Source organism: Haplochromis burtoni, unplaced genomic scaffold (assembly GCF_018398535.1).
Source record: "Haplochromis burtoni strain Fernald_Lab_line unplaced genomic scaffold, NCSU_Asbu1 Contig_525, whole genome shotgun sequence".
Lineage (NCBI taxonomy): Eukaryota > Metazoa > Chordata > Actinopteri > Cichliformes > Cichlidae > Haplochromis > Haplochromis burtoni.
In genome coordinates this window covers 275362-287642 of record NW_024582886.1, presented here as the reverse complement: position 1 = coordinate 287642, position 12281 = coordinate 275362, and the positions used below count along the sequence as shown (strand labels likewise).

The 12281-nt window shown below is 40.1% G+C and overlaps 1 protein-coding gene across 1 annotated transcript in view; it reads left to right on the top strand.

Annotated features, from left to right (window-relative positions):
• The window catches only part of ttc27 (tetratricopeptide repeat domain 27), a gene marked incomplete in the record, with an annotated part of 90612 nt that extends 80515 nt beyond the window's left edge, over nt 1-10097 (top strand). Inside the window, 2 exon segments of the mRNA XM_042214160.1 lie at nt 3388-3553; nt 9453-10097. Coding sequence (XP_042070094.1) covers nt 3388-3553; nt 9453-9821 — 535 coding nt within the window.
• Nucleotides 10098-12281: the final 2184 nt, after the last annotated feature.

Below are 12281 nucleotides of genomic sequence, written 5' to 3'. Positions count from 1 at the left end.
ATGAACCCCTGACCAGCTAGGCAGATCAGAGGGTTTTGCATGGTGCTGCAGAATGCTGTGTTAGAACAACACACTTCCTCCTCCATGTTTGACAGTTGATGCCACACAGTATGGAGCCATCCCTTCGCCTACAGAGATCCTGCGTGAAGAACCGAAGATTTCAAATTTTGATTCATCAGTGCATAATACCTTCTCCAGACTTCAGTAGTCCTATGGCGGTGTTCCATGGCCCAGCCAAGCCTCTTTGTCTTATTCTGACAAAGAGACAAACCTGCAGCTCAAAGTCTTCTCTTCACAGTTAAAACTGAGACTAAGCTGTACTTGAAGCCATTGTCCTGTGAACTCTCAGAAACGTGTCCTCAGATTCATTTGTGGCGTTGGGTCTGCCAGACCTCTTCCTGTCAGAGTTTCTGAGTCCCTTTTGATGGTGAAGGAAACTGTGCTCACTGACATCTTGACTTTATTTGTGATTTCTCTGTAGGAACGGACTACATTTTTAAGTGTCATGATGGTCTGTCTCTCTTCCATTGTTAATTACCTTTCTCTCAACATTTTTGTAGCAACACACTACTTTCTGTAGTCAATACTGTTCAACTGATGCTCACGAGGCTATGGCACCACAGTGTGTTCCAACACTGCTTTTATGCAGACAGAGGGGGCTGTAAGTAATCCAGAAAAGTTGGAACACCAATAGGAATTAGTAGCCTTTGTAAAGACAAAAGGCAGATGCTGTGTAGATTAAAGTAATGTTACTGTCAATATGAGAAATGGTCTGTCAAATTCTATTAACAGGTCGGGGTTCGAATCCAGAACATGGTCCAGTTATTGTGACCTAGGTTCTATTATAGCCACAAGTCATTACATTTTGATAGTGAGCCATATTTATTAGAACTCAAAGTCAATCATAACGAAAGCAAATGGTAGATAAGACTCAGGGGAACGAGGCAAAAATGACAAATGAATGACCAGAAAGACAAAATGTCTTCAGACTGATGCTGATACTGCACTCTGTTGCCCACTGAGGTGGAAAACTTGGAAAATCTCCACATGTCCATGGATGAGAATAATGCCAGTCAGGGTTTCTGCTGCTGGGTTTCAGAACATTTTTGAGAATATGATCTGACACCTGATGCTTACGAAGCTTACAAGTACCAATCACAGGGAAACGGATAAAGGAAATGCTATGCATTTGTTCCGGTAAGGTTAGCATAAAGTTATGCATTAGACTCTGCCAGGCTCATGACAGGACAACACACTGAGTCACACTGTACAAAGAAAAAGAAATACAAAATGAATACAGTTTTGTCAGCTTAAAAAAATCAGCGATTTAACTGGAAAGTTGTTTAATGTTAAGACCAGTCTTACGAATGGACTTGAACCTTCCCAACTTAGGCATTGTAACATGAATGCACATATGGGTAAAGCTTTTAATTAATTCAACTAACATGCATGTCATTGGGCTTGAATGGAAGGTCAATTAGTGGTCAAACAGTACAGATTAGATGCTGAGTTGTGGTGCAACACAAACTGAAAGTGCAGAGATGGCGCTTCAGTAAGTTCAGAGAGATATTTCAGACAGTAGTTCATTTTAATTTTAGTTTTATTTATACAGCAACAAACCAAAGCAACCGTTGCCTCAAGACCCCTTATATTGTAAGGTAGAGACCCTATATAACAGCGGTTCCCAACCTTTTTTGCGCCACGGACTGGTTTATGTCCGACAATATTTTCACAGACCGGCCTTCAAGGTGTCGTGGATAAATACAACAAAATAAAACCAGTACCGGTACCAAAAACAAGAAAATTTATTCATAACACACGTGAAAAGAACCAGGAGAAACCAAGTTATTGATAAAAACGATATAAAATAAAGATAAAAAACGATAAAAACCCCAAAAAACATAAATTTCACACCCGAGCCTCACCTCTCGCAGCCTGGTACTAAACGACTCACAGACCGGTACCAGTCCATGGCCCGAGGGTTGGGGACCGCTGCTATATAATACAGAGAAAACCCCAACAGTTACGCAAACCTCTTTGAGCAAGCACCTGGCAACAGTGGTAAGGAAAAAAATCCCTTTCAACAGGAAGAAACCTCTGGCAGATGAGGGAGGGGCGGCCATCTGCAGATGTTATGAGAGACACAACAAAAGAACACACTGTGGACAGCAGTGAAAAGCCTTCTCTTGACATTAAAAAGCTACTGGATATATTAAAGAGGGTCATTTCTGTGGCTGATAGTTTGGGACAAGAGTGTTTTTGCAGCCTTGTGGCATAAAGAGTTTCCCTTTCAGGAAAAGAGTATTTAAATGAATCAGTTGTACTGAATTTACTGCATATTGCATAAAATCTGTGAACAAAAATCACGTCTTATGCCTGTTGTAGTTGTGATAGTTACTACTAGGAGTGTTGGTTTTTAGTAGAGGGAGATGTTTTCTGAATAAGTGTGCAGTCTGCACTTGGTGTGCTTTGCAGCTCAAAAGTTTGTATCGCCAAAACTTGCTCTGTCCTAAAGCTCTTCACTTAGTCATCATGCTGAGGTTTTAGGGGGAAACCCTAATTATTGCTCCTCAATATACGGAGACTTTCATGAAACAGAGCAGAAGTTAACTGTTTTTGTTATCAGCAGTAACTGCTTTAAAACGGAGGCTGTTGTTCATCTGTAGTTAGTGTAGACAGTCCTCAGCTGGTGTCAGTGTCTGCTTACTGTGGAGGACGCTCCGTGAAAGTTTTACAGCCCCGTTCTCTTTGATGACAGAAGGAGGCCGTTGAGTTGTTGAAGATAACCTGAATTTTTCTGTTGATAAGCACAGCTGTTTCTTTCTAATTATCCCACTGCATGCGAACTGTGAGCTTCTTTTTGATCTAGCTTCATCATTAAATCTGTGTGGGGGGGAAACAGCTTAGTGGAATGGAATTTATTAATACTTAACCATTGTCTGTCTTCCCTAGTGTCTACAAAAGGAATTTAGACCAAAGTAATTCTGAATTGAACTGTATGACAAACTTGCCATTACAGATGAGTGAAGTCGCTCTCATTCAGGGTGTCCCATGCTGTCATTTAGTCATTCAGAAGTAAATCCAGTGCTTTCTTAAGCTTTGCTGTACAATAGTATCTTGCCTGTCCCAGTTTACAGTCATCTCTGCCTGCCTGCTGAGACAGTCTTCACAGCAGTCGTTACAAGCATCAGAACTTCCCAGAACTTTGAACACTGTCTGGATGGTTACAGATATTTATTTATGTATTTATAATGTACAGATAAACAAACAATAAAAATACTCCAAATAAGCAGTTTTGAAATGAACCAAGCCTAGAACTTCCTAGAACTCTGTTCAACACATTTATTGATCTACTTCTAACTTGTCTCTCCTTTTTGTCATTGGCAGAAATAAGGCTTTTCGAACCCTGCAGGAAGCCCTTAAGTGTAATTACGAACACTGGCAGATCTGGGAGAACTTCATTGTTGTTAGCACTGACATCGGAGATTTTGCTGAAGCCATCAAGGCATACCACCGTCTTATGGACCTGAGGGAGAACTACAAGGACATCCAGGTACGTGACTGCACTTAGTCTCTTCTTTTGTTCCATGTAGAATGGGGAAACATTTATTCTAGGCTGCGTGTCTAATGAGACACAGCTTGGCAAACAATAAACTATACCTGGCTGGATAAAGCTTCTCTTCTATGTCTCCTGAAATCTGTTAGGTTTAGCTCACCATGGTCAAAAATAACAAATAAAAATGTCTGACTTGAACACATGAGACAGAGCTGTGAAGCAGGAATTGGTCCCTTTGCTCTCTGTATTTCTTTCACCTTGCAGTGCTCCTAATAAGTTGCACCAATTAACTGACTTTCTGCAAATGAAGCTTTGTCTGTGTTGAAAGGAAGAACTTTTGAAACAAAAGATATACATTTCTCTAAATTCTGGAATACTTGGCTCAAGTTCAGCGTTTTGGCTTTATCCACCTCTTCTACTCTGTGCAAAGTCTCAGAGCTTTGTGAGACGGGGAAACGTGATCTGTTGTCCAATCACAACACACCGAGCAGGTGAAACTGTTAATCTTTATCACTGTGGTCACTCATGCCGAGTCATTTAGAAACTCTGAAGGAAAAGCCTCTTGTAGTCACAGCTCATTAATTCCACAGCAACTGATGCATTCTAAATAAGAAATTAACCATCAGCTTTGAATAAACAAGGCGAGACAGCCAGTGGTAGTATTTCCATTGTTAATGGTCTGCTTCAGCCCTGCAGTCATTTTACTCACGTAGTTTTGAGCAATTAACTTTGAAGAAGACGTCTTCCAGCCTAATGGGAATGGATAAAATCACAGCTCTGACTCAGAGATCCTGTGGGCCTCGGAATTAAATATACAAACAGAGTCACATTTATCCCACAATACATGATCTTCTTCTTTTCTCTCTTTTGTTGTGTCCCTCTTTGTCTTCTCTGTTTCAAACAACCAAAATGGTCATTTATGCAGGTTGTGTCCTGGTCAGCCTCTTCAATAAGGTTGGAAGATGTAAAAGCACACCGGTTGAAAAGGTCAGCAGCAGCAGCTTCAGAGCAGCTCACTCGGTCTTTAGTTCTCTGCTTGCCTCCTCCTCATTTTTAAATATCTTCTCAGAACACAGTTTTCTTGAACAGTTTATTAATGGCCGACAATCTCCTACAGACAACCTAACACCAAAGCCCTTTCACGGAAAAGAGCATGAAATTGCACATTTAATAAGGAGTGCTGTAAAAGGAGTGTTTAGTAATATCAACTGTGACTAATGATAGCTCAGTCACACTAGAGTGAGAACAAGACTACAACCTCCTTGCAACTAGGAAAAATTGGGAATTGTATTTTTTTTAAAATATCACGCAACAGATTGCAAGTAGTCATAGCAACCACTTTTTTGTGTGTTAGAATTCGGTCCCCGAACAGCTGCAGTCTGACTCAGACTCCAGGCTTCTACAACGATGGCCCAAAGCTCTTCCTTGAATCTTGCCTGCCTTTTGTTCTGTTCTCTGTCTAGATAACCCCACACTGCTCCAATAATGTTGAGATTCAGGCTCTGCAAAGGCCAGCCGCGACTGGCCCACTGCCCACATGTGTGTTCAACTTTGTTTTAAATCCAGGTCAATCTGTTTGACCTGGATTACAGATGGTACTGGTGGATCAGAATCTCACTGTACTTTTCTGTGTTTATAATTCAGTGAACATAGAACTTGTTCGATTTTGACAAGCTCGCCATTACCACTGCCTGAAGTGCTGCACCAAACCTTGACAGAAGCTCCACTGTGTTTCACAGATGGCTGCTGCTTTTGATATTCAGTCCAGTTCCTGTGTAATTTGGCATACACCTGCCTGTCCTGATTGTTTCCCTTCCTTAAGAGTAGCTTCTGACAGCCATCCCTCTTCATTTGTGGCATTTTCAACTTCTGGCTTTTTTCCTGCTTTAATCCTCTACTCGATCTTTTTTCTTGTTAAATTATTCCAATTAATTCAAGGTGCTTTTTATGTAATAAAAACATTTGAATAATAAAAGCAAATAAGGCTTTAAAGGGTAAAGTTCAGAAACCAATGGATGATGTTGCAGTCTTCTGTATTTTGTATAATGTAGATGTCAAGCTCGTGCAGATCATCATCAAGGGAACGCAATTAAAACCAGTCCAAAGTCAGGTGCCGCTGACTTTGGACTGGGTCATTTCAACAGCACTAGCGATGTTGAATGCCGATTTGCGACAGCCAGGCCCGTGTGTGCTGGCGTGTATGAGATGATTAAATATTTTTATATGACTACTTTAATAAAATGTAGTACTGTCCCCTAAGTTCATCACCGAAAAGTCTGTCAAAGCTTGAAAGTCTGTACTTTAAATAGCTGTTCTATTTTTACCCGTCTGTTTTTACTTCGATTCACCTTAAAATGCTGCTTTGCATAACTGGTGGTGACAGACTGTTAATTTCATTAGATCACAGTAACAAATTTAGAAGCAACGTTTTTGCCTTATTTCATTTTATGTGCTTTTTGTGTTAGTTTTTCATCGCAGGCTCAGAAGGTGGGAGGGGCCACCAAGGATTGCTGTCCTCTGGAATGTGGAAAGGGCTACTGACAGAGGAGCTGGTGGTCACATGACTCAGCTTTTGTGCCTCATGGGGTTAAATGGGGGATATAGACGCACATGCATTCATTTCCTTACAGTTACTATGCACAGGGAGGAGACTTTCTTTTCCATTTTTGGGTAGAAATGAACTTCCTAGAAACTCTTTGCCTGTTATCCATGTTTTTCTTGTTTTCTCTCAACACAGAAATTAGTACTTTTCCACCTAATTTAACACCCTGACACTTCAACAGGAATCTTAATCGATTCATTCAGTTTTTTCCTTTAAATATCACTTTTCACCAGAGTGATAAATACCAAAATACAAAACTAATACTTACAGATGTACTTGCACTGCCACATTCACAAGAATTCACTGGAAAATCCCATCAAACAGACTGAACTACAGATTACCCTCTTAAAATCACACTTAGTGTGTTGGAGTTTGAACAGATGTAGAGGATGTGTCCGTCAGCACACCTCTGAGGTGTTTTGCAGGATGTCTAACATGATGTTACAGTCTCTGCTCCATAGCCTTGCAGTTGATTTATCTTAAATGTGACTGCAGTGCAACCTGGCAGATGGTTCACTAACTGGTGGGGGTTGGGGAACTGGTACATGGCAGAAATAAATGGTAAATGGTCTGTATTTGTGTAGCGCTTTACTTAGTGCCTAAGGACCCCAAAGCGCTTTACACATCCAGTCATCCACCCATTCACACACACGTGATGGCAGCTACATTGTAGCCACAGCCACCCTGGGGCGCACTGACAGAGGCGAGGCTGCCGGACACTGGCGCCACCGGGCCCTCTGACCACCACCAGTAGGCAACGGGTGAAGTGTCTTGCCCAAGGACACAACAACTGAGACTGTCGGAGCTGGGGCTCGAACCGGCAACCTTCTGACACACAGTGTCTGTAAAGACAAAAGGCAGATGCTGTGTAGATTAAAGTAATGTTACTGTCAATATGAGAAATGGTCTGTCAAATTCTATTAACAGGTCGGGGTTCGAATCCAGAACATGGTCCAGTTATTGTGACCTAGGTTCTATTATAGCCACAAGTCATTACATTTTGATAGTGAGCCATATTTATTAGAACTCAAAGTCAATCATAACGAAAGCAAATGGTAGATAAGACTCAGGGGAACGAGGCAAAAATGACAAATGAATGACCAGAAAGACAAAATGTCTTCAGACTGATGCTGATACTGCACTCTGTTGCCCACTGAGGTGGAAAACTTGGAAAATCTCCACATGTCCATGGATGAGAATAATGCCAGTCAGGGTTTCTGCTGCTGGGTTTCAGAACATTTTTGAGAATATGATCTGACACCTGATGCTTACGAAGCTTACGAGTGCCAATCACAGGGAAACGGATAAAGGAAATGCTATGCATTTGTTCCGGTAAGGTTAGCATAAAGTTATGCATTAGACTCTGCCAGGCTCATGACAGGACAACACACTGAGTCACACTGTACAAAGAAAAAGAAATACAAAATGAATACAGTTTTGTCAGCTTAAAAAAATCAGGGGCTGAGTTGTGGTGCAACACAAACTACAGTGCAGAGATGGCGCTTCAGTAAGGTCAGAGAGATATATCAGACAGTGTTTGATTTTAATTTTAGTTTTATTCATACAGCAACAAACCAAAGCAACCGTTAGGTAAAGACCCCACAGGGTTTTTACCTAACGGTTGTGGGGATAGGTTAATTGATTATTCTAAATTGCCCATAGGTGTGAATGTGAGTGCGAATGGTTGTCTGTCTCTGTGTGTTGGCCCTGCGACAGACTGGCGACCTGTCCAGGGTGGACCCCGCCTTTCGCCCTATGACAGCTGGGATAGGCTCCAGCGCCCCCCGCGACCCTGAAAAGGATAAGCGGAAGCGAATGGATGGATGGTAGATGTATATACAGAGAAAACCCTAAACAATTAGACAAAATGCCTATAAGCAAGCACTTGATGCTGGAAAGGAAACACTCTTTTAACAGCAAGAAATCTACAGCAGAATGTGCTTCATGGGGTTAAATGGGGGCTATAGTTGCACATGCATTCATTTCCTTACAGTTACTGTTCACAGGGAGGAGATTTTCTTTTCCATTTTTGGATAGAACTTGAAATGAACTTCCTAGAAACTTTTTGCCTGTTATTCTTGTTTTCTCTCAACACAGAAATTAGTACTATTGCACCTAATTTCACACCCTGACACTTCAACACGAATCTTAATCCCTTTTAAAAGCAAGAAATCTGCGACAGAACCAGGCTTAATCAATTTCAAGTCAGTTTTTATCTAGAAAGCCCCAAACATTCACCTCAAGGCTCTTATTATTGTAAGGTAAGGCTCTACATGCAAAGTGGTACCGGTACATTAACGGGTGCAGCAACACAAATCAGTAAATCATATCTTCCATGATAGCCACCGCCAAGTTTATTGCAAAGTAACTGATGGAGGATTCAGGGTCACCTCATCCAACCCTAACTATTTAACAAAAGGAGCATTTTAAGCCTACCGTAATCTTAAAAGTAGAGAAGGTGTCTGTCTCCTGAATCCAAACTGCTTCCACAGAAAAGGGGTACCATTCTCCTTTTATATACTCATAAGCCTGCAGTCTCAGAGCAAAGTGCTCTAATGGGTTGATACGGTATTATAAAAGTGTTTAAGATAAGATGGGACCTGACCATGACAGCTATTGAAACCTTTAATCTCCTCATGTTTGTATATGTCCAGCTGATGGCTTTTGTCCTTACCACCTAAAAGTTTGCTTGTTGTAAAGTCAACATGTGATGCCTAATGTCGGTACTAATTTTGACTTTGGCTCCTGGCTAGCCATAAGATTTACACCAAGTCATACCAAGAAGGCGGCTTAAACCTAGATGTTGCAACAGACTTAGAATGACTTAAAAAGTCATGATTGGCTTAGTTTATGATCAGAGCGAAACTCTATTGGTGCAATTGGCCTCTGATTACTCATCTGTGTTCCAATAGTAAGCTTAAGTATTACATGCAGAAGTTTCCTTCCTTGTGTTATTTGTTTTTCATTTATTTATTTTTTGACTGTATTATTTATTTATTGTACTAATAACTGTACTAACTGTGGCAAACTGGCATAATTATGAGCAGACTAGTAACTCTATTTATTTAAAGACTTCTGTAATACCATCACAAATTCAAGTTTAAAAATAAAAACTGAAAACCACATTTCCCATAAGCCCATTATTTTCCATCCAGCCTCTCAGTCATTGGGGTTTTAATGGTCTTGAGCAACGTTGCTGGTTGGATTAACAGTGATTAAGGTTGTAGCAACACATTTAAATCAGTAAATCAGATCTTCCATGATGATGTTTAAACTTGTTTTTTTCCCCATCAGATTCTGCAGATCTTGGTGAAAGCAGTTGTTGAGAACTTGACAGACAACCAAGGTGAGCAGGCAGGAGCCCTCCAGTCCAAACTGAAGGAGCTCCTAGGTCGGGTCAGTTCTCGCCACAGCAGTGACGCTGAGATATGGCGACAGTATGCCCTGCTGTATGGTGACGGCCACAGCTCCAACCCAGAAAACGACGACAAGGTCAGTAACATGCACTCGCATGTCTTTGTTTGTTTGTTTGTTTGTTTTTGTTGTGTTTTTATTCTAACAAGTCTTGAATCTGCCATCTTCCACTTTACAACTATACAAAGGGTCAGACCAGCTCTTCATTCAAAGCATGTGATTCCAAACGGTTTGTTTCCTAACAGGTAATGCAGAAATCTGCAGGAAACAACTTCACATACAAGTTCATTTTCATCTGCCTCTTGTTTATATAAAAAACCAAAGTAAAGGCACCTAAACATTAATAAAAACTAAATGCACTTAAATCAGTGGTGTGCGGTGACTTTTACAGAAAGATAATCCTCAACACAAACATTTGTCATCATCTTAGATAAATTTGATCAAATTAAAGCATACCATTTGTTTTTCTTTCTTTAGCTTACATTATAAAACACCTTGAGGCAACTGTTGTTGTGATTTGGTGCTATATAAATTAGAGATGGCACGATACCACTTTTTTATGTCCGATACCGATATCATAAATTTGGATATCTGCCGATACCGATATGAATCCAATATAGTGTGTTTTAATCAATAAAACTGTTTTTTTAATATCTTGCTGCTTTTTGTATAAGTTCATACTCAAGTTTAAATAAACAACAACACTAAAGCTATTCTGTTATACCTGTATGTAAAAAATACACTGCACCCAAAATATTTCATAGTTCAGCAACACTGATCAATCTAATAAACTTAAACCTACTCCATCCTCCCTATTCTGGTATTTTAAAGAGTAAGCAACCTAACTAATAGGGTTCTAAAACTCCCAGAAAAAAAATAAAAAATAGGGAACCCCCCACCCTCCACCTCATGATGCTTAATCGACGTAATCAACTTTAATTTGATGCAGTGTGAAAAAATCACAGAAATAAAATTTTCAAATAAATTCAAATTTAACAAAGCAACTATGAACCTTCCCAAAGGAAAAAGTACTATAGCTTACTAGGGTATATTAGACTTAATAGTTACTATATACAGTAATGGACTTCTATACATTTTACATCAGATTAAAACTTTGGGTGTAAGATTCGGATAATTATTTATTAAAAGCTCGACATTTTAAATGAGAATAAGAAAGAAAAGTATGTCTTTGTGCCCCCTTTTCCCTGTTCATGCCCTATCGGCCCCCCTGGCTAAACTTTGCTAGACAGTTACCGGCCGTCAGCTACGTAGAAAAAGATCCTGGTGTAGAAAGTAATATTAAATAAATTCTAACAACAGCTTATCAAGCTTAAACGTGCTGCTGTTGTTCAGCCGCTGGTTTCCTCTTTCCGGTGCAAAGTGGGCGATAAACAAACAAAGAGACGGACTCGCGACAGAAAAGCCGATCAGCTGATCATTGATCAGTTTCACATGGAAGTAGCAGCAGGAGAGGGAGGGAGAGAGAAGAGGCAGTCGCTCCATGTATCTGTTGTTAAGCTTAACGTGGAAATGCTTTACAAACATTCAGAGATGAACTTACACATTTGCTTTATTCCTCCCTGTGAGATAACTTCCTCTGAGATGAACTGCTGGTTTGGTAGCGAGGCTACAAATACACACAGCCGCTCTATCATGTGAGCACACTGCTCCGACGTGCTACGGTTATGAGCAAAGTTACGCCATGTCGCAAGTTTTTTGATGTGCTTTTTTGATATTTAATGGATCGGATTACATTTTTTATTTCTCTCCGATATCCGATCCAGTAATTTACGTCAGTATCGGACCGATACGTAATATCGGAGCGGTCCACCTCTAATATAAATACATTGTATTGAATTACATTTGTGCCTTTCAGCACTCTGCTTAGACATCTTCAGCTTTCTGCACTCCTTCCTGACTAAAGAATTGTAAATTCTTATTCTTTAAATCATATGTCAATCGTTTAATCTTTTAAGGACCACACATCTCTGGGGGGGGGAGGTTGTTGCTGAGCTCAGAAACAGGCTAAATCTTGATTTTGAAATGTACATTAATCATAAAAATCAGCTAAATTAAAAGGCTTGAGCATTGTGTGGCGTGTATGTGCAAATCATTAGAAAAAAGCTACTGCTCTCTCAGTTTGTCCAGTTCCAGTCATTAACAAAGTGAGATGAACACACCCATAAATGGAGACTGCCACAGTATATATCAGTATGAAACAAGCGCAGCTTTCAGCAACAATAGCCTGTTGTCCTTTACATTCATGCCACAAGATCAGAGTAATATAAAGGATAGATGCAGACTGGTGTGGAGCTTTTTTTTTTTCAATTTTTATTTATACTTAAATTTATTTTGTTTTACAAAATGAAATAATACAAGGTTCCTTGTACTAACAGAATGCCACTGACTGATGTAATATACCGCATAAAACACATTTGAACATTAAAATAACATTTACAAACCTCATGTGGTGGAAAAATGTTACCATGATGGCCTCACAAGTCAAATCTGTAGTGTAATCCCTGTTGTTTAACTTTGCTGCTTGAATCATGTATTTAGTTGAGCCACACAAAGTGGCAATAGATGGCTTTGAAAACACCCGTTTGTAGGTTTGGATGCCTAATGATCCAGTGGATATTTGGCTAACAGAAGGTCTCTTATAAATCCTCTATCCGGTTGTTCAGTCTGACGTCACTAGCCGTGTCTGGG